The sequence below is a fragment of the Trachemys scripta genome, chromosome 7 (genome assembly GCF_013100865.1).
Source record: "Trachemys scripta elegans isolate TJP31775 chromosome 7, CAS_Tse_1.0, whole genome shotgun sequence".
In the NCBI taxonomy this organism is placed as follows: Eukaryota; Metazoa; Chordata; order Testudines; family Emydidae; genus Trachemys; species Trachemys scripta.
This window is the reverse complement of record NC_048304.1, coordinates 107,173,171-107,193,606: the sequence shown is the minus strand read 5'-3', so window position 1 is coordinate 107,193,606 and position 20,436 is coordinate 107,173,171. Positions and strand designations below refer to the sequence as shown.

The 20,436-nt window shown below is 42.8% G+C and overlaps 2 protein-coding genes across 3 annotated transcripts in view; both read left to right on the top strand.

The window, feature by feature from the left end:
- LOC117880640 (disintegrin and metalloproteinase domain-containing protein 9-like) overlaps nt 1-2,197 on the top strand; it is a 38,355-nt gene extending 36,158 nt beyond the window's left edge. For both annotated transcript variants that reach the window (XM_034776980.1, XM_034776983.1), the window contains one exon: nt 247-2,197. In XM_034776980.1, coding sequence (XP_034632871.1) covers nt 247-328 — 82 coding nt within the window. In that variant the 3' untranslated portion in view covers nt 329-2,197. The remainder of the gene's footprint in view (nt 1-246) is intronic.
- A 4,085-nt stretch (nt 2,198-6,282) lies between these two features.
- On the top strand, nt 6,283-12,902 carry PSTK (phosphoseryl-tRNA kinase). The gene is given in 7 exon segments (XM_034777161.1): nt 6,283-6,386; nt 6,388-6,649; nt 8,084-8,375; nt 9,178-9,376; nt 10,931-11,006; nt 11,540-11,633; nt 11,892-12,902. Coding segments are annotated over 7 exon segments (1,254 nt in total). The 5' UTR covers nt 6,283-6,297; the 3' UTR covers nt 12,134-12,902.
- Nucleotides 12,903-20,436: the final 7,534 nt, after the last annotated feature.

Sequence of the window (20,436 nt, the reverse complement as noted above, 5' to 3'; positions counted from 1 at the left end):
TATTATGTGTATGTGCAGTGTCCTAGCACAATGGGGCTGCGATCTCACAAAGCCTGTAAGTGCTATCATAATATTAATAGTAAATAATTACTAACATTCAAAATATTTTAAAACGGGAGATTCAACATCTTTGTAACAGGCACTTGAGAAATAACGTGGATAGGTAGATTTCCTGATACTAATGATCTTTGTCAGCTCCTGAAATATGGTATCAAACATGCACTAAAAGTATTTTTCACTCTTTAGGCAGCCAATACAAAATCAGTTTCCTGCAGCTCCTTCAAGATCTAATCAACGACCACCTGTCCCACCTAGACCTGTTGTCTGAAAGCCATTTTTAGGAGTCCTCACAAATTCAGACAAATGCCTTGAGTAAACTGGAAAAAAATGTGGCAAAGGTAAATTAATGAAGTATTTTAGAATTGTAAATTTATTCTTTGTTATATGAAAGTCTCAATCTTGCAGTCCTAAGAGTCAGCACTACCTTTGAAACATAATAGACTGTTTCATCGGAAAAGGCATGATCCTGAGGGGTGATGAACACCTACCATTCAGTTTCAGTGGAAGTTACAGGTGCTTAGCTCCTCCCAGGCCTTTTTTATCAGAAGGCATAAGAGCCCAACTCTTGTTAGCCTACAACCTACAATATGTACAAATAATCATTTCTTCCACAACCTCAACTTCTTTGAAGCACAGCACAAAACTAGCAGCCAGGGAGAGGGGAGTTTAAGATGGATTTAACTCACCTTCCTAATCCTAGGCTTCTCTGAGGCTCTTGTGTAACTCAGGCAGCTTTGGAGGCTTGTCTAAGTTATGACAACCTCACTGGGCTGTCTGGCGGGAAGCAGCACTGCCTGGCATCTCTGCAGGACCACTGTGCTGGAGCCCTACCTCATCACTCTCTTATGCTAGGGTGTGTGAAGAGATCCTTGGGAGGCAGCATTACGGCTGTCTTCTGAATGCCTCCAGAACCAAGGCTTCTGGGCTCTTTTATGCCACTTCAGCTCTTATACACAATGTATTGGGGCTGGAGCAGAGGTGATAACTTATTAGCAATATTACATTTAAATTCAACTATTACAAATAAACAAAAGAATTCTGATGAAGATAATATAATGAAGGAATCTCTTTAAAAATAAATTTGGGTATAAATAAATGAATGTAGCCTCAGCAATAATTTTTACTTTATTATACATAGCCTTGTGTACTACCTTATTTACAATACATATCAGGAAAAAGACTAGCTGCTTAACTACATATTAAATGTTTACTGGGATTACAATATGAGATTTCTAGGAATACTTTCAGCTCTGAAATGAACAGATTATAGTCTTGTAATTCTAAATGTGATACTATCAGCAAGGAGTATTCATTGAAAAGAAAATAACTAAAATTTCAGAGTTTGGCAAAATGGACAACTAATAGAATGAGGGCATGGAGAATCGATTACATATATCCAGGGTGAACACACAGTTGAAAAAGAGAAAATGTTTAAGGTGATTCAAAGTGATAGGAATGATAAAATAAAATTAACCAAAGGACACTTCAGGCTGAATGTCAGGAAGATTTCCCAGTTGTGGGCCATATCCCTCCCTCCTGAGTCTGTGCGAGACACCTAAAGTGAAGGAAAGCTCGGTAAAAACTGAGTTTGTTCTGTTCTTCTTAGAGGAATTTCCAATAAGGCTGGTGGGGAAACAATGTACATTTCTCTGATCCCTTCCCCCTCCCAACATGGGTCTCACTGCTACCTGATCTGCTTTCTGTGCTCACTCACCCCTCCCTAGGGAAGGGAGCACTATAGCAAAGACACTCTTTCACATAGAATGGTGAGATCTATGATTGGTGGGCCAGCTTCATGTGTGAATCTTGGGGGCATAAACTAGCATCCTAAGATCTATTAAATTATGGGAGAATAGTCTCCCAAAGGAACAGTAGAAACCCCTACATTGCCATTTTACAATTGAACCAGACAATGAAACAGAAAATATACTGTAGAAGAACAAAACTCAGCACTGACAAGGAGATGGATTAGATGACCTAATAAATCTCTTCCATTTGTAATTTCTCAGTCTGTGGAAGGCAAGTATTATTTTTAGTTATACACCTCTATCCTGATATAACGCGGTCGTGGGGAGCCAAAAATCCCTAGCGCATTATAGGTGAAACGCCATTATATCGGGGTAGGGGTGGCAGGGCTCCAGTGGTGATTTAAAGAGCCCGGGGCTCCAGCCGCGGGAAGCCCCAGGCCCTTTAAATTCCCACAGCTCTGGGGTAGCGGCGGCAGCAGGACTCCGGTGGTGATTTAAAGGGCCCGGGACTTCCCGCAGCAGCCGGAGCCCCGGACCCTTTTAAGTGCCACTGGAACCTCACTGCTACCGCGCTATATGCGAACTGGTGTTATATCGGATCACATTATAGTGGGGTAGGGGTGTATTAAATATATGCCCTTTGTTAACCTATTGCTTATTGTTTTAATAATAATAGTACTACATGCTGGCAGCATCTTAGCACAAGTTGTTAATGTTAGCATATTTAATAGTACCTTTATTTTTTGAATGTAAGAAATATAAAAGTTGATGTCAATTTTGTACTCTAGTAGTGTATACATCAGGAATCAGTAAATCATTTGCATTGGTACTTCTGATATGGAAAAAAATGTTTACTGAAAACTAGCATTGTAATTTATTTCAAACTAAGTCTGGATAAAAAATAATGGTTTATACCTATATTGGTTGTAATAGCATTCACACATCTAATTTATTATGGAAATACTATCCAGTGTTTCAAGGAGCATTTTGTTATTCTCACCTTGTTAAGGGAATTGACTCAAGCAATTCCCTCTGCATGGAGTCAGAATGTATCTCTTAGAATTTCAGTAATTCCCATATTAAACATAAATAAAAATGCATGTTATTATCCATGTACATTAATAAAATAGTGTATGAAGTAAAATAGAAGTACACTTTTAAAATCACAGAAAGAAATATTTGTTCCTGGTTTTGTTTTAAAAGTATTAAAGTTCTGTGAAAGTTGGTTTTTCTGTCAAAGTACCTAAGGATGCACATTCTGCATATATAAAATCACTATATATGGGCTCAAACCAAAATCCTTCACCCAAAGACTTCAAATGTATTGTTCAAGATACTGTCTGTGGTACTGACAGAAGATTTTTTCTCTACAGCATCTTATTTTAAGTGCTTGATTATTGTAAATCAATACTTGTGAAACGTAACATTAAAAAGTAAAAATCTGAGTATATGTAGGTATGTTTTTTACAATGGGCAAATATATTCTGTTTGCAACAACTTCTGGAAAATGTATTAATGGGAAGATAATTTATTTAAGAGAGCATCTGTTTGAAAAAATGTCTCCAAGATATATAATAATGTTTCACAGAACTTTTTTTTTTTTTAACTGAAGTGGTTAAGAAAAAGATGCAGTAAGGGGACCACTACTGCCATCTACCTGCAGTAATTAATAAATGCAATAAATGACTTTGGTCTTAACCCACTCAATTTACGAGATTCCTTATGTCCTAATAAGGAGGAGAGGATGGAAACTACTCAAAATAGTTAATCCCAGGCAGACTGCAAAGAACTAGAAAAGGATCTATCAAAACTGGGTGACTGGGCAACAAAATGGCAGATGAAATTCAGTGCTGATAAATGCAAAATAATGCACATTGGAAAACATAATCCCAACTATACATATATATAATGATGGGGTCTAAATTAGCTGTTACCATACAAGAAAGATCTTGGGAGTCATTGTGGATAGTTCTCTGAAAACATCCACTCAATGTGCTGCAGCAGTCAAAAAGGCAAACAGAATGTTGGGAATCATTAAGAAAGGAATAGGTAATAAGATAGAAAATATCATATTGTCTCTATATAAATCCATGGTATGCCCACATCTTGAATACTGTGTGCAGATGTGGTCACCCCATCTCAAAAAAGATATATTGGAATTGCAAAAGGTTCAGAAAAGGGCAACAAAAATGATTAGGGGTATGGAATGGCTTCCATATGAGGAGAGATTAATAAGACTGGGACTTTTCAGCTTGGAAAAGAGATGACTAAAGAGGGATATGATAGAGGTCTATAAAATCATGACTGGTGTGGAGAAAGTAAATAAGGAAGTGTTATTTACTGCTTCTCATAACACACAAACTAGGGGTCACCAAATGAAATTAATAGGCAGCAGGTTTAAAACAAACGAAAGGAAGTATTTCTTCATACAACAAAATCAATCTGTGGAACTCCTTGCCAGATGATGTTGTGAAGGCCAAGGTTATAACAGGGTTCAAAAAAGAACTAGATAAATTCATGGAGGATAGATCCATTAATGGCTATTAGCGAGGATGGGCAGGCATCGTATCCCTAGGTCTGTTTGCCAGAAACTGGGAATGGATCTCTTGATGATTATCTGTTCTGTTCATTCCCTCTGGGGCACCTGTCATTGGCCACTGTTGGAAGACAGGATGCTGGGCTGAATGAATCTTTGGTCTGATCCAATATGGCCATTCTTATGTTAACTTCAGTCAAGTTATAATGTAAACTAGAAAACACCTGAAAACATTTAACTCATTTTTTGGAGACTGACTAGATCTCAGGTTTTAAAAACATATGGACAATAATTTCACTGCTTACAAAAATACCATCAGTGAAAATATTGTGCTTGGTGTTTTGTAGACATAGTAACATTATATGCATCTATTAATTGTAGAGGCTGCATAGGGAGTCAATTGGACTAAGCACAGGCAGGCGAATCAGGTCTGGTCAATTCTAATTTTGGCTCTGCAGACATTTTGGGGTCTTAACCAAGGGCCCAGATCCTGCAAGCTGACCTGACTAACGCAGTCCCCTATCCCCACACAGTTTCACCTACACGGGTGGCACTCCATGTCTGTGCAGGGCTCCATCAACACAGCTAAGCTTGCAGGGTCGGGAGCCATGTCAGGTAAGGCAAAATCCGCTCTCAGTCCAATAAGTAGCCTCATTCACTTCAGGGAGACTACAAAGGACAATCCGCAATGTGGATCTCTCTGTACTTGGTTTCCACCCCTTTTGGCTTTCCATACCGGTTTCACCAGGGTGTTCTGAGAATTAGTATTTCCAAGGGCTTAGCTACACTTGCAGCTGTAGAGTGCTTTGAGTTAAACCAGCCTTTGTAGAGCACATAAGGGAAAGCGCTGCAATCTGTCTACACTGACAGCTACAAGCACACTGGCATGGCCACATCAGCAGCTCTTGGAACAGCCAGAGACCAGTGCATTGTGGTAGCTATCCCAGCATACAAGTGACTGCAACGTCCTTTTCAAATGAGGGGGGTGGGGTGGAGTGTGACAGGGAGTGTGTTGTGTGTATGTGGGGGGAGAGCATGTCAGCATGCTGTCTTATAAGTTCAGACAGCAACAGACCCCTCTCTCACACACACAGCATTCCACAGTAATGGTTGCTTTGTCTTGGAGCAGATAAGCATGCCGGCTGTCAGAAAGGGAGCTTTCAAAGGCCATATCGGCATGCCTGCAGTGATTCCAAAACACTCCCAAGATTGGCCACTTAAGGGGATTATGGGACTTTTCCAGCGGCTGATCAGAGCGCAGTAATGCAACACCTCATTCACACCAACAGCTGGGCGTTTCAGCCAATGCGCACCAAGTGTTAATCGTCTCGCTGAGGTGGAGTACCAGGAGCACTTTAGTCCTGGAGTCAGAGCGCTCTACATGCCTTGCCAGTGTGGGCAGGTAGTGAGCTAGGGCACCCGGGGCTGCTTTAATGTGCTCCAACTCACAAGTGTAGCCAAGCCCTAAAGCACTGTGAGATGTAACCTGCTGGGGAAGCACTGAAAGATTTGCCAGCTAACTCCGATTGCAGGGGAAGGACTATTTTCGCCTCCAGCTGCACAAACCAAGGGAGACCAATCGATGGGAAGTAGGACTTCATACAGCTGAAAAATCCAACTGCGGCAGGTGTTGGGAGACGGGGCAGCCGCCGATGCGAGGCCGGGCCACCTCTCCACCGCCTGCCGGCACGGCAGCCGCTCCCCCGCCGGGCATGCGCTGGGCGGAAGGGAACGACAACTCCGCGGATCCCCCAAAGCGCCGACCGAGGCGGGGACGTTTCACCGCCGCTTTTCCCCCACGGCTCTGAGTGGGGCGCAGAGGCACGAGAACCCCGCACAGCCCCGGCGCCTGCCCGCGCCCAGGGCGCAGCAGCCTCCCGAACGTCTACACGGGAATAACGAGGGGCCCGGCCCCCACAGACGGGATGGGAAAGTGCGCACGCGCAAGCGCGCATGCGTGTTTTAGAAAGGGCGGCGTGCCAGGCACTGACGACGGCACGCCCAAGGGGCGCCGTGTCCGCTGTACGCGGGTGCCCACAGGCGTTCGCCTCCCGACACGGAGGCGCTCGCTGTCAGTTGCCCCGCCCCGATGGAAACTGCCGGGTTCCGGCGGCTGGGCCTGTGCGTCTTGTGCGGGCTGCCGGCGGCGGGCAAGTCCACTCTGGCGCGCGCGCTGTGCCACAGCCTACGGCGGCGCGGGGGCCCAGGCTGGGACTGTGTCCTCCTGACCTACGATGACCTCATTCCGCAGGAGGCCTTCAGCCAACCAGAGACAGAAGCGGGGCTCGTAGCACAACACCCATTGGTCAGTACAGATTTTGCCCTTCCTATTGGTTAGCATAGATTGACATCCTCCGCTGTATTGGCCAGCGCGCTGCACTGGCAACGGGAAAGTGATTGCCCCGCCCCTCCTCGGGTTGGATGTGAGCTGCCCTTGCTCCACTCAGGGCAGCTGTATCCCGGGCACTGCCCCCCTCCCCAACCCCCGTGCTGAGGGCAGGGCTGCCTCACTCTCCCCAATGCAGACTGTATCCCAGGCACTGCTCCTCTGTAAGGCAGTGTTATTTTCAATCCACAAGTGCCACCTTGTGGGCACTCCCCTTCTTCTTCCTCACAGGGCTTCATGCTTTTCCTGATACCTCTGGTATCTCTGATAGCTCAACGTGGGTAACACACACACACCAGGCCATTGTTTCTGTTCCCATCCTGTGCTGACTACAGAGCCCTCTCAAAGCTGGGGGGGAATGTGACCCAAGGGCAGAGCTTTAAAAGTGGTGCTACCCTCCCACAGCCAAGGCCAAATCCTGAGAGAGGCTGAGCATATGCAATTTATATTAAAATCAAAGGACATTGTGAGCACTCAGCACAGGTCCTGCAGCCCGTTACCGTCTCCTCCTTCAGTTCTTCCCTTCTGACCGACCCATTTCTTGCATTTCCATTCTGTTTTGCCTCTCTTTCTGCATTTCCCTGCAGAGTACATCCATACCCCAACTGCTATGGGAGGGAGCAATAATCAAATACTTTAGACACAGAGGTGCCACAATTGTCCCTGCCCAGCAGCTCTCATTTTAGCTAAGTGTTTATTTCCTAAACACAAGCGCAAAGACATTCAGAGATAGTGTCAAAATTCTACCCTAACTTCACTCCCGAGTCTAAATATTGAGGTATGAGCCAGTGTTAAATCTACTGCCATATCTAAATATGAGTCAATTAAAGACAGCAACAAGAGGCCACCTTCCTTTAAGTACATGAGAATGTTGCCATACAATTAGATATGGTCCCAAGTTCTCTGGCTGAAGAGCTTGTATCCAAACTGAAATAGACATAACACCTGACACTGCATACAGTTCAAGCACAAAGACATGAAAATGTGTGAGGCGATCAACCTTTGGGTACTGATTTAGCAAAGCAGTTAAGCACATGCTTAAATCATTATTAAGAAAACACACATTAGCATATGCCTGATTCTAAACATGTGCTTACGTGCTGTGCTGAATCAGGGCCTTTGCCACAAAGGTGGGCATGAGGGAGGAAAGTTAGGTAGGCTTATATGGAATTGGAAGGCTATGGTGTGGGTAGTAGACAGCATGAAAGAAAGTGGAAAGCTGAAGAAAAAAGGAGTCACAAGAACAGTCATAAGGGAGAACTGGAAGGAACATGAGACGCATAGGGGGTGGGAGTTAGTATTTGTTAAATTAAACATTAATATTAAATGTGAAATACTTTGTTTTTTTCATAGCTGTCTCGCTGGAAATTGTACCGACATGAACTGTTAGAGTACCTTGAACACTTCTTACAGGCTCTTATTAATGGAGATCATTTGTGTGCTCCAACAAACAGAACTGAAGCAACATGGAAAAGTTTTGTTTCCTGTTTCAAAGAACAAGGATTAATCTCTTCAGAAATACATGATGCCAAATCTTGTCATTACTTAATAAATACAACCACTTCCAGACCATTGTATTTTGTTTTGGATGACAACTTTTATTATCAAAGCATGAGATATGAAGTATACCAGCTAGCTCGCAAATGTAATTTTTTTTCCTTTACATGCATCAATTTCATGTTTTATAGCAAAATAATTATTCTGCAGATTCAGTGAACTTTAGATGCTTAGTCCATTTTGGAAGTTATTTAATGGTTAAATACATTCTAAATGGCTAAAATATTTAAAAATAAAGCACAAGCTCTAACTACTGTATATACTCGTTCATTAGCCCGTTTATAAGCCGACCCCCCAAGATGGCTAGGTAAAAATTGCAAAAACTGTATGACTCTTTCATAAGCCAGCCCTATATTTTAGGGGTTGGCAAACTTTGGCTCCTGGCCCGTTAGGGTAAGCCACTAGCGGGCCTGGATGTTTTGTTTACCTGGAGCGTTCGCAGGCACAGAGCCCCTCAGCTCCCAGTGTCTGCGGTTTGCTGTTCCCAGCCAATGGGAGCTGCAGGAAGTGGCGCGCCACTTCCCACAGCTCCCATTGGCTGGGAACGGCAAACCACAGCCACAGGGAGCTGAGGGGTTCCATGCCTGCAGACGCTCCAGGTTAACAAAACAACAATGTATTAGATATTCAATTCAATGGTTCCATAGAGTTTAAAATCATCAAATTTTGGTGTAGATCCGTTTATCTGCTCTTTGATGCATCACTTTTTTACCAAAAATATTCGGCTTATGAACGAGTATATACGGTAGTTTCTCTGACTGCATTATAGGCAACTTCTAGCTTATGTAAAATGTCTCTATTTCTCACACACATAGTTTTCAGAAAGTATTAGTTTAGCAGTTTAAAATTACTATTTTCTTCAAAGCAAACATTTTGTGAAATTCTTTTAGATTCATTGGGCTTCTGCCAGTTATTTTTAGACTGTCCACTTGAGTCCTGTTTACAGAGGAATTGTCTGAGAAGTCAGCTGTTACCTGATGAGACCATATGTCTAATGGCAAGAAAAATAGAAGTACCAAATCCTGAGAAAAACACATGGGAACAAAATAGCCTAATTCTGAAAAGTGTCAAATGCACTTCAGAAGATAAGTATGTTCTTATATTAAAGTTCTCCTTTATATACTTTGCTTTCATAGAGAGGCAATATGTGCAGTATGTTGTACACACTCCGTAGAGCTATTTCTGGAAACCATTTAATTGATATAAATGCATATTGCACATAGAAAATATTTTAAAACTTGAGAGCCTGAGCCAATAGTGGTTCTACCAGGGCTTTGGAGCGGAGCCCGGAGCTGGAGCACGGAGCAGCTCCGGAGCAGTGGAGCTGCAGGTTTTTGCCTGGCCCAGGACTGGGGGCGCTTTGGCTGCGCTGCCTGGCCACCCAGGGCTGGGGGTGGCCACCTGGGGCACCAGGGCTGGGGGCGACCATCCGGGGCACACTAGGGCTGGGTGGCCACCTGGGGCTGGGGGTGCTGTGGCTGCTCCATCCGGGGCACTGAGGCCGGGGGGCCGTGGTGGGGGTGTTCTGGGCTCCTACGAGGGAGGGGACAGATAGAGAGGGGGTGGAGAGGGGAGTCAGGCACAAGGGGAGGGGCTAACGGCTAGCCTCCCCCAATGGCCGGGTGACCGGCAGCCCATGGCCACCCTTACTTCTGTGCTGCTGCTGGCGGGGCAATGCCTTCAGAGCTGGGCATCCAGCCAACAGCTGCCGCTCTCCAGCTGCCCAGCTCTGAAGGCAGTGCAGAAGTAAGGGTGGCAATACCGCGACCCTCCTAAAATGACCCTGTGACCTCCCTGCAACTCCCTATTGGGTCAGGACCCCCAATTTGAGAAACACTGGTCTCCCCTGTGAAATCTGTATCGTGTAGGATAAAAGCACACAAAAGACCAGATTTCATGGGGGGAGACCAGATTTCATAGTCCGTGACGCATTTTTCATGGCCGTGAATTTGGTAGGACCCTAATTATGGTACAGATTTGTGGCTGACCTTGCCAACACTTATGCATGTCAATAAATGTATCCATGTGAGAAGTTTCACTGAAGTCAAATAAAGTTAAACACTTGAAACTTTAGATAGATATAGGTTTAAACAATATTTCTTGTATAGAATCATTTACAAAGATATAAAGAACAAAGATATTATCTCAACTAATTATAAATTATTTATTTCAGAAAACTTTTCAAGTAAAATGTCAAAAGCTGACATACAACTTTAAATATCAAAACCTGATTTATACAGTTTAATATGTGAAATCCTCTTTACCCTTGCAAATGATATAATTCATTGTGTGTATTTTGAAAAAGTTTATAAGTGATTATTTTGGACCAGAGTTAAGACTGTTGTTAGGAATGAGTATGGTGAGTTTTCAATTGTCAGTACTGTCATTAACTGAATTTTGGAACTGTAAGAGTAATAGCATATTTATGTAATTTACTTTAAGTGATAGTTGTGATAGTTTCCATAATTTGTAATGTGTATTTTCTGTTGTTGTAATGTTCTTCTTGTCCTCTTATCTTGTATAAGGTTTATATTATTTACTTTTCAATCTTAACTGAAAATCAGCTGTTTTTGGGGGCCGGGGAGGTTTGTGCCATTATATTGTATGTTGATTTTACAAAATGAGCATGACATTGTTTTTTAGTTTGCAGGTGATTAATTTGTTGGTTACTGCTTTGGAAAATCCAGTGAAACAAATTGAGGAAAATACTGAACAAAAGGTAGTACTAATTGTCTTTAAACAAATGCCCTTCTGCCGATTTTACTGAAAGAATTAATTGTGCATTTCTAGTTGTGCTCTGTTCACCTTGATGTCTAAAAATGAGAAATTCCTTCCACAGTTCTTGCTTGCAAAAGCCCAGAGAAAAAAAGACTATGTACGTAATGAGTTCTTTTCTCTATGAAAAATAGTGACTGTGCTACAAATTCTTAAGTAAGTCATCTGGACTGTATTCTAGCAAACTTTGAATATGTTCTACAGTAGTTAAGATAATGCCTCCCAGAACTGACTGACCGCATTGGGAGGGAAATTGTCTGCTGCCCCCCTTAAAGGGGTGGTACAGATTGCTTTCCCCCGTACAACTGAGACACTCCATGAGGTAATGCCATGGTGCAGCTCCATGCTACTCCCAACACAAAGCTGTGGCTAAATGCTATAGTCTGCCCCTGAATAATGAATACTTCAAAATCGTTATACTTACATTTTTGGATGCATTTCTACTCTTAAATATAACTTTCTTTTGGTCTTGGATAGGAAACAGACAGAGCCATTTGTGCAGCTAGTATTCTCCACCAAGCTGATCAGGCTTTCAGACGAATTGTCTCTCAAACAATGAAGGATGTGAGAGGTATGCATGGCATATTCTAATTGCCATTCTCCAGGGGTATATAGCTCAACTGGTAACTAACATAAGGCTAAAACTGTGAAATACTCGTACACTGAAATAGTATAATATTAGACCCTAGGGTCCTGCAAGTAAAACTCATGTGAAACTTGACTCTCATGAGAAGTCGCACTGAAGTTAAGTGTTTGCAGGATCTGGGCCTAGGTCTTTGAAACTTAGCAGACATCTGAAGATAAAACTATTGTTTTATTTTTCTTTTAGATAAAAATATACTTCCAAGTGAGATGAAGATTCTGGCAGAAGAACTTAATAAGCTTAAAGCAGAATTCTTGGAAGATTTACGACAAGGGACTCATCCAAAAAATCAATTTTGTCTGCCAAGCAGTGAATTTGTTACAAATGTCATTACTTCATTCCAACAAGCGACAGACAATGTAGTGAAGAAGGGTTTTGTTTTAAATGAGCACACTGTGTTTTCAGTGCAAGGAATGCCAAAAACGTGATAGTTTTAGCCATCCTGCTGAATACGTTATCTGAGGAAGCCAAGCTGCCATGTGTGGAGGTTTATGTTAATTTATAATTTCATTTCTGTCACAATGTTATGAAACAAAACAAAAACAAAAAAACTCAGGTGTTTCATCTTTAAGACCAGGCCAACAATAGGAAGAAATGAGTTTTGAAGATGAAAGAGATTTTGGCACTGTAGTCCCCTAATCGGTGTCTCTTAAAACATCTTTGGTGCAAATCTTTGAACTCCTTCTCTGGCTCCTCCATCCCTAATGTTCTTCGTCCTTGCTTCTATATTTCCTAGATTTCCCATGTATCCATCTCTCTGTTCCTTTCCCATCTCAGATTAGCCCAGTTTTCCTTTTTTTTCAATGTCATTTTCCCTTTTCCCATAGAACAAATAATAGAAGCAAAGAATTCTCAAATCTTCCTCCCAATCCTTTGTTCTTCCAAAGTATTTATAGCTAGGCAACAAAGATGTACATAGGTAGAAAAGCTCTGGTCTCAAATGTTGTTTGCTCTCAGTAATTAACCTCCTCCTACATTATTAAAGTCATCATTCCTATTGGGACAGTCAGGGAATCACATGTCGTCATACTGCATAACAATAGAGTGAATCATAGCATGTGTAAGAAATTATAGGAAATTATAAATCGTCTTATTTAATAGTCAGTACAAACAGTATTACATTAACTGGTTAATGTCTGCATGATGCTATTTAACATGTAAAGTGCTAGGTAATATTAATAAAGAGATTAGAATATCTTTGTTGTATCCTTTGACTTTTCTCTTCCACAGCTGTTGTTTGTCATAGTAATGTGGATAACTGATTGCACCTGCTGGGCCTTTCTTTCTAAGCAACACATGGTTAATGTGCATCATATTTGCATGATCTCTACTCTGCAAAATTTGGCAACAGAGATCAAATCAAACCTACAGCAATCCATCTTCTAGACTTGACACTTACACTGTGTGGAGAGAAAAATGGTATCCTCTCGCTCCCTGAAAAACAGACAGTGCCGGGCTACTTCAGGTAACTAATAATAAAGGCAATAAAGTGTTTAATACTAAGCCAGGCAAGATTCAGGTTCTGTAACTAAAAGTTTTCCTGCTGCTTCTGCTAGTGTAAGCTTTCTCTAGCACTATGCTCTTATCCACTTGAATCAGAACAGTAATAGGAAAAAAAACTTCTGCTGCAGTTAGAGCACACAACTGGCAGCTGGGAGACTTTTAGTTCTAATCCTTACCCTTTTGGAGCAGGGATTTGAACCTGATTTTTCTACATCTCAGGTGAATGCCCTAACTACCAGGCTACAGGTCAGTGTCTTTTTTTTGGTCCCCCAAATAAACATTTATACAAAGTGGAAGAGTTTCAACAGGCGAGATTGACCCACCCCAGAATAGCTTGTGGTTAGAGCACTCTCCTGGGAGGTACAACATGTGGATTCAAGTCTCTCCTCCAACCGTAGCAGAGCAGGGAATTGACTCTAGGTCTCTCACATCCCAGGTCAGTGCATTAATCAATGGGCAATGCATTGTTCAGAGATAGGCTGGGGGAGATAAGCGTGCTCATCCTCAGCTGTTTTTTTGTCCAACTTGGTAGATGTGCACTGGGGAGATGGCCAGGGGAACGCCTAGTTTTGAGAATTTTGCTGGGGTTAGGCATGAGCAAGGGCTCTGAGGAGTTTGTTAACTCTGGGGCATTATCAGGCCAGACAGTGTTCTACACGCCTATCCTGTGACAGGGTGAATCTCTGGTGCAAGGTCAGTAAAACTAGACTTCAGCAAAAGCACCAGGAATGACCATCCGTACCAGCAAATAGCTAAGAAGCTGGCAGCTGTACAAGACAGGGATCAGTGCAGGGAGTGTATTAAGAGGCTGAAGAGAAAGTACCGGAAGATCAGGGTTAAGAACCGCACCTTGGGCAACTCACCAGTGGCCCAACAGCAAGCTCATTTTACGATGACTTTTACTGGATTCTGGGCACTGTGCCCAGCATGGAGCCAACTGTGCTTCATGACCACCTGGTCAGCTGGGATGGTGCCCTGTTGGCACGGAGACTGATGGGAACCAGCAGCAGGATCCCAGCGAGAAGCATGAAGTGACTTTTATTGAAACCAGTCAGAGCAGGCTGTGGATCACGATCAATAGCAAATTCTTGGTCCCTATTCAGAAGAACTGTTTGATTTCCCCACCTCTGGAACAGCCGGCTGCTGAGTCTTCAGCAAACCCAGTGGAGACAGAAGCTGCCCCAGAGCCCGGTAAGTGTCTGACTCAAATTTACAGTTTATTATTAAAGTAGTGGGAGGGATTTCTGCTCTGAGTAGCAATGCAAAAATTATGAGCCCCAGCTACCAGCATGTGACCTCTAACGATGGATTGTATCACAGCGCCTTGGCGTCCCCCCTCCCCCCCCCCCCCCCAACACTGAGTTCAAAATGGTGACTTGGAATTTCAAACATTCATAAACAGCTGTAAAGATTATTTTAACTGTAAAGTCACAGTCTGCTAGGGTCATTCTTGTTTTCCTTTCAATAATAAGACATCTGCCACTCTAATCACTCCTCCTGGGTCTCTGGAGCATCTTGTAATCAGTGAACTGAGTGTGCATGTGTTTGGGAAACAGTATTCTATCTCCAAATCTAGTCCATTTCAATTACAGGTACTCCGTGCAGGCTGAATTGTGTCCCCAAAGTACGAATGGGGTGTGTCATAACTATAAAGGGAAGGGTAACAGCCCTCCTGTGTGCAATACTATAAAATCCCTCCAGGCCAGAGACTCCAAAATCCTTTTACCTGTAAAGGGTTAAGAAGCTCAGGTAACCTGGCTGACATCTGACCCAAAGGACCNCCCCCCCCCCCCAACACTGAGTTCAAAATGGTGACTTGGAATTTCAAACATTCATAAACAGCTGTAAAGATTATTTTAACTGTAAAGTCACAGTCTGCTAGGGTCATTCTTGTTTTCCTTTCAATAATAAGACATCTGCCACTCTGTAATCACTCCTCCTGGGTCTCTGGAGCATCTTGTAATCAGTGAACTGAGTGTGCATGCATTTGGGAAACAGTATTCTATCTCCAAATCTAGTCCATTTCAATTACAGGTACTCCGTGCAGGCTGAATTGTGTCCCCAAAGTACGATTGGGGTGTGTCATAACTATAAAGGGAAGGGTAACAGCCCTCCTGTGTGCAATACTATAAAATCCCTCCAGGCCAGAGACTCCAAAATCCTTTTACCTGTAAAGGGTTAAGAAGCTCAGGTAACCTGGCTGACATCTGACCCAAAGGACCAATAAGGGGATAAGATACTTTCAAATCTTGGTGGGGGGGAAGACTTTTGTTTGTGCTCTTTGTTTTGGGGGTTGTTCGCTCTTGGGACTGAGAGGGACCAGACATCAATCCAGGCTCTCCAAATCTTTCTGAACAAGTCTCTCATATTTCAAACTTGTAAGTAAACAGCTAGGCAAGGCGTGTTAGTTTTTCTTTGTTTTCTCAACTTGTAAATGTACCTTTTTACTAGAGTGTTTATCTCTGTTTGCTGTAACTTTGAACCTAAGGCTAGAGGGGATTCCTCTGGGCTCTTTAAGTTTGATTACCCTGTAAAGTTATTTTCCATCCTGATTTTACAGAGATGATTTTTACCTTTTTCTTTAATTAAAAGCCTTCTTTTTAAGAACCTGATTGATTTTTCCTTGTTTTTAAGATCCAAGGGGGTTGGATCTTGATCCACCAGGAGTTGGTGGGAGAAAGGAGGGGGATGGTTAATTTCTCCTTGTTTTAAGATCCAAGCGGTTTGGATCTGTATTCACCAGGGAATTGGTGAAGAGTCTCTCAAGGCTACCCAGGGAAGGGAATTAGCATTTTGGGAGTGGTGGCAGCAGACCAGATCTAAGCTGGTAGTTAAGCTTAGAAGTTTTCATGCAGGCCCCCACATTTGTACCCTAAAGTTCAAAGTGGGGAAGCAGCCTTGACAGGGTGTCAGATTTTTCCCTGAACTATGCTGGGTGCGGGTGGAGAAAAGTCATAGATGTCAGCATGTTTGCATGCAGCAAAACAAGGTAAGTCATGTGTGAGCTAATGCAGCATCACGTTAATTCCCTCAGGGATTCTGACCCAATCCTTGTAGCTGACAGCTGCAAACTTTTCCTGAAGCATGAACTCCAGATAGTCACACTGGAGGGAAGGGCATATTTTCCAGGCCCACTTGTGTAGCTGACTAGTCCATTCCACTCACAAATGTGCTGTTCGGTTACTGTACGTTTGAATACTTCAGCTGTATACACTGCAGGCTTCCCTCCAGCAGCCTGGAATAAAATCTTCCTTTGCCAATCGGGCACCACGAGAACAGTTATGTCTTCCAAAATGTGAAAGGCCTGAAATGACAGAAAAAGCCTTTTGCAGCAAGGGCACTAAACACACCCATTCCCCACCTCCCCCCATATGGCAATTACTTATGAGATTATTATGAAACAGAAAAAAGGTTATAATTTTAAACTTACCAACTTGTCTCTGCACTTCTGTAACTGCGATTAACAAGGCTGTTGTCAGAGGTCCATTCAGGGGGAATGGTTCACCTCTGGCTTCACAAAGGTAATGAAGAGTGCAGCAAGCCACAGTAATGTAGAGAGCATTGATGACACTGGCATCCAAATGGGTCTGTAGACACGTCCAACATGATTTTATCTGCCAAAAGCACATTCAACAACATTCTACACCTGTTGAGTGTAGTTAAACCTTCCTTTGCCAAAGCAAAAGAGGGTATGCAGGGTCCCCTAGAATAACAGTGGGGACAATTACACCATTTATGTCAATGTCATTGGGTGGGAATAGTGTCCCAGCCTATCGATGCTGAATGTAGATTCCCGAGCAGCAAAAAACTCAGGCATCAAAATTTTTTCCAGTTCAGCCCATGTTGACATTCATACTGTGGTCCACAAGTGCCTGCATAACAATGAAGTAGTACCTTTGATGGTTTATGTACTCGTGCTCTTGAGGAGGGCAAACTATGAGTCCCATCAGCGGGCCTGGCCCAGTTAGGAAACACCATTCTCTCAAAGCCAGCATTTTCCTCCGGAATATCTGTAATGTCTGCCACCTTGAGGTTAACCACATGCCTGATTGCCACCACCAGTTTACGCACAGTCAATTTTCCTACCCCAAACTGGGTGGCAACAGACCTGTAGCAGTCTGTGGGAAAACAGCTTCCAGACAGTTATAGCAACCCTCTTCTGGACCTGCAAGGGTGTCGCTTTATGCTAGAGTGTGGGGGTAAGCTGCTCACAAAGCTCCAGAAATGTGGCTTGCTTTATGCAAAAGTTCTGGACCCACTGCTGGTCATCCCAGGTCTGTATGACAATGTGGTCCCACCAGTCTGCTTGTGGCCCTGCGTCAGATGTGGCAGTCTACGTAGGGGGCATCAGTCGCTTTGCCAATTATATTGAGCAGCATCTGCTACTGTGAGTCTGCAATTGCAGGGTTCTCCTCTCTCTTCTGCCTCCTCCTCCTCCTGCAGCTCCATTAGGAAATCCATCAGATACTTTTTGGTGGGACAGAAATCGCTGCCAAAATGTCCACCAGCACCTAGTGGATGCTTTGCCAGTTTCCTGACACAGGAATGGAAGCACAAGCAAGAGTAGTTCATCAAAAGATGCTTCTTCCACATTGCTGGCCCCAGTAGCTGGGAGCGCACAGACCGAAATGACTGCTCAGCAGGCAGTCTTGGTGAGCTGTTAAAATTTCCTGTCAAAGGCAAGGTGGGCAGTGAAGTTTTCCCACAGTGCGCCATGGTCCTAGGGCTAGAATGGCCACATTTTGGGGGGTGGCGGGGTGCTAAGGATTTGGGGATATGGTTAGTCTGACTAGGCTCTGCGTGCTGCAGGGTGGATGACAGAACCCCAAGTTCAAGCATGGGTCAGCAAAGTCTTCATGTAGGGTTAAAAAATAATGTAGATGCTTAAGCCCAGGGTTCCCTAACGTGGGTAAGCTGACTTAGGTCCCACTAACCCTGGGCTTACATTGCAGTGCTGCCAAGTGTCTGATTTCAGCCTATGTTCATCTGGCTCCACTCTGTTCAATTTCAGTTTGTTTGTTACAAAAATTTGCTCAAAGCTTTATTACAAAACTCTGTTGATTTCACTGAGGCCCAAATTTCACCCTCCAGATCAACTGGCAACAGACAAATTGAAATTGAACAGACTGGAGTAATCATAAACTGAAATCAGACCTTTGACTCCAGCTGCGGCATTGGATTGAGGCCCTGATTTGGCCAAAAAGGCTGGGGCCAGTCTGGCCCTCTGTGATCGGCTGGTCATTGCTGAACTCTCCAGAGGCTTTCCCAGCATGCTCTTCTGGTAACTGGTCCTTTAAATCTAGGTGAGACAAACCGCTGTAACCTTAAGGGAACCATTTTGATTCCAACTACTGAAGGCATAACTGAAATTACAGGAGGTAGCTCCCTAGGGAATACGCACAATTATGGTCTATTTGACACCATACACAGGTGTTGCCCTTGATTGGTTCTCATTAATCTGGTTAATATGCAAGCCAAAAATGCTCCAATTCCTAGTTTGTGTTTAGCACTCCTATTGATATGCAACAGCACATCAAGCCAGCGATCAAACACACAAATGCAGACTGGATATCACAAGCATTTCAGAACAGGAGTCCGGTGAGTTTGACATCATTCTGTTTTTCTTGTATAATATCATGCTTCTGTAATAAAGATCTAGATAATTTTGGGGGAACAGCTGCTTCCTCTGCTAAAGTTTACTACCATTGCATTTTTGTTTTTAAGAAGGTGCCACTAGTCCTGAAATATGACGGTAGTGTGGTCTAGAGGAATGAACACCAGGTTGGGAGTTGAGTCCTCTTGAGCATTGATCGACTGTTACCACTGACTTGCTGTATGGCCTCAGTTTCCCCTGTAAAATGGAAATAAAAATATTCCCCCACGTATTACACAGGGATGTTATGAGAACTAGTTAATGTCATCTGTATCTTATTGTTTATTAATCGATAGTCCCTAATCATGGATCAGAACTCCATTGTACAAGCATAGAATAAAAAGACAATCTATGCCCTATGGAGTTTAAAGTCTAAGAACAAGAGACAACAGAGGGCTATAGACAGAGAGGGGAATACAAGTAAACAATGAGACAGTATTGTTCGTGATAACAAGTGAGTTCCAAATCTAGTACACTATTTCAATTCTGTCTTTGCTAAGAGAGGGTGATTTCAGTAAAAGTAAGTTAGATCAATTCTAATTCAGGCAGTTATGAGATACTCATGTTGTCTGGCTCATCCACCAGCAAATTCAATGTGTCCTTTCATGTCATCCACTTATGAAAGAGTAAGTGCTTGGGTCACTTCATATAATTCCATCTCATCTCCTAAAGACTGCAATATTAGAGAAAGAGTTACTCCATCCACAGATTCCTAATGGACCTATACTAATGGCATATAGGCCACAAAGGGTAAAGGAGAACAATGAATGGCATGGGACCTCGGTGATGGGTACACTACAAAATTCCTTAAGACAGATCGTTTTGGGTATAGCTGTCTGATTGGATACTTTTAAAATAGTGTAAGGCTCAAAAGAATTGATACTGGTTTTAGGAGAATAAATACTAAATGTGTCAACTTTTAATGCCATCTCTCAGTGACTTGTAATAAATGCTTGAAGGTGCATTGAGTTAGAAAGGCTTAAAACAAGTGATTAGGGGCAGTTTCACTATAGGAAGCAATAGCTAAAAGATGGCTTCTCCGATTATTTTGGTGTTAAATTTCCCTAAACATCTTTATAAATGAATGAAATATCTTTTGGTGGAGGATGAGTGTTGATAAACTTTGGAAGTAGTGAGTTTTAAGGAAAGGTCTTGTTTGTGGAAGAAGACACCAAGAGAGAACTAGAGATACAGAAGAGGGAGCTAGAGGAAAGGCTAACCAGTGGGCAGGTATGACTTACTCATCAACAGCTAATCTATTGAAAAAGTGTAAACATCAATGACAAAAAACAATGTTTAGGAGAAGGGGGATGAAATTAAAGAAAGGAAAATGTAGGTAGGACAACAGAGAACATTCATTAATGGTAAAATTGATTGATCATGGAAATGCTGGAAATACCTTCTCGTGGGACATTGAGAACTGAACCAGACATTAGAAAACATTGTTACTTGTAGTATATTCTACAGTCTTTTAGTAGCTGTGACTAGATGTCCCTAATAGTGTATAATTCTATTTTTTTATTCAGGAAGATACTTCATTAGCTTTTCTTCTTAAAAACATTCAGTAAAGGCAAC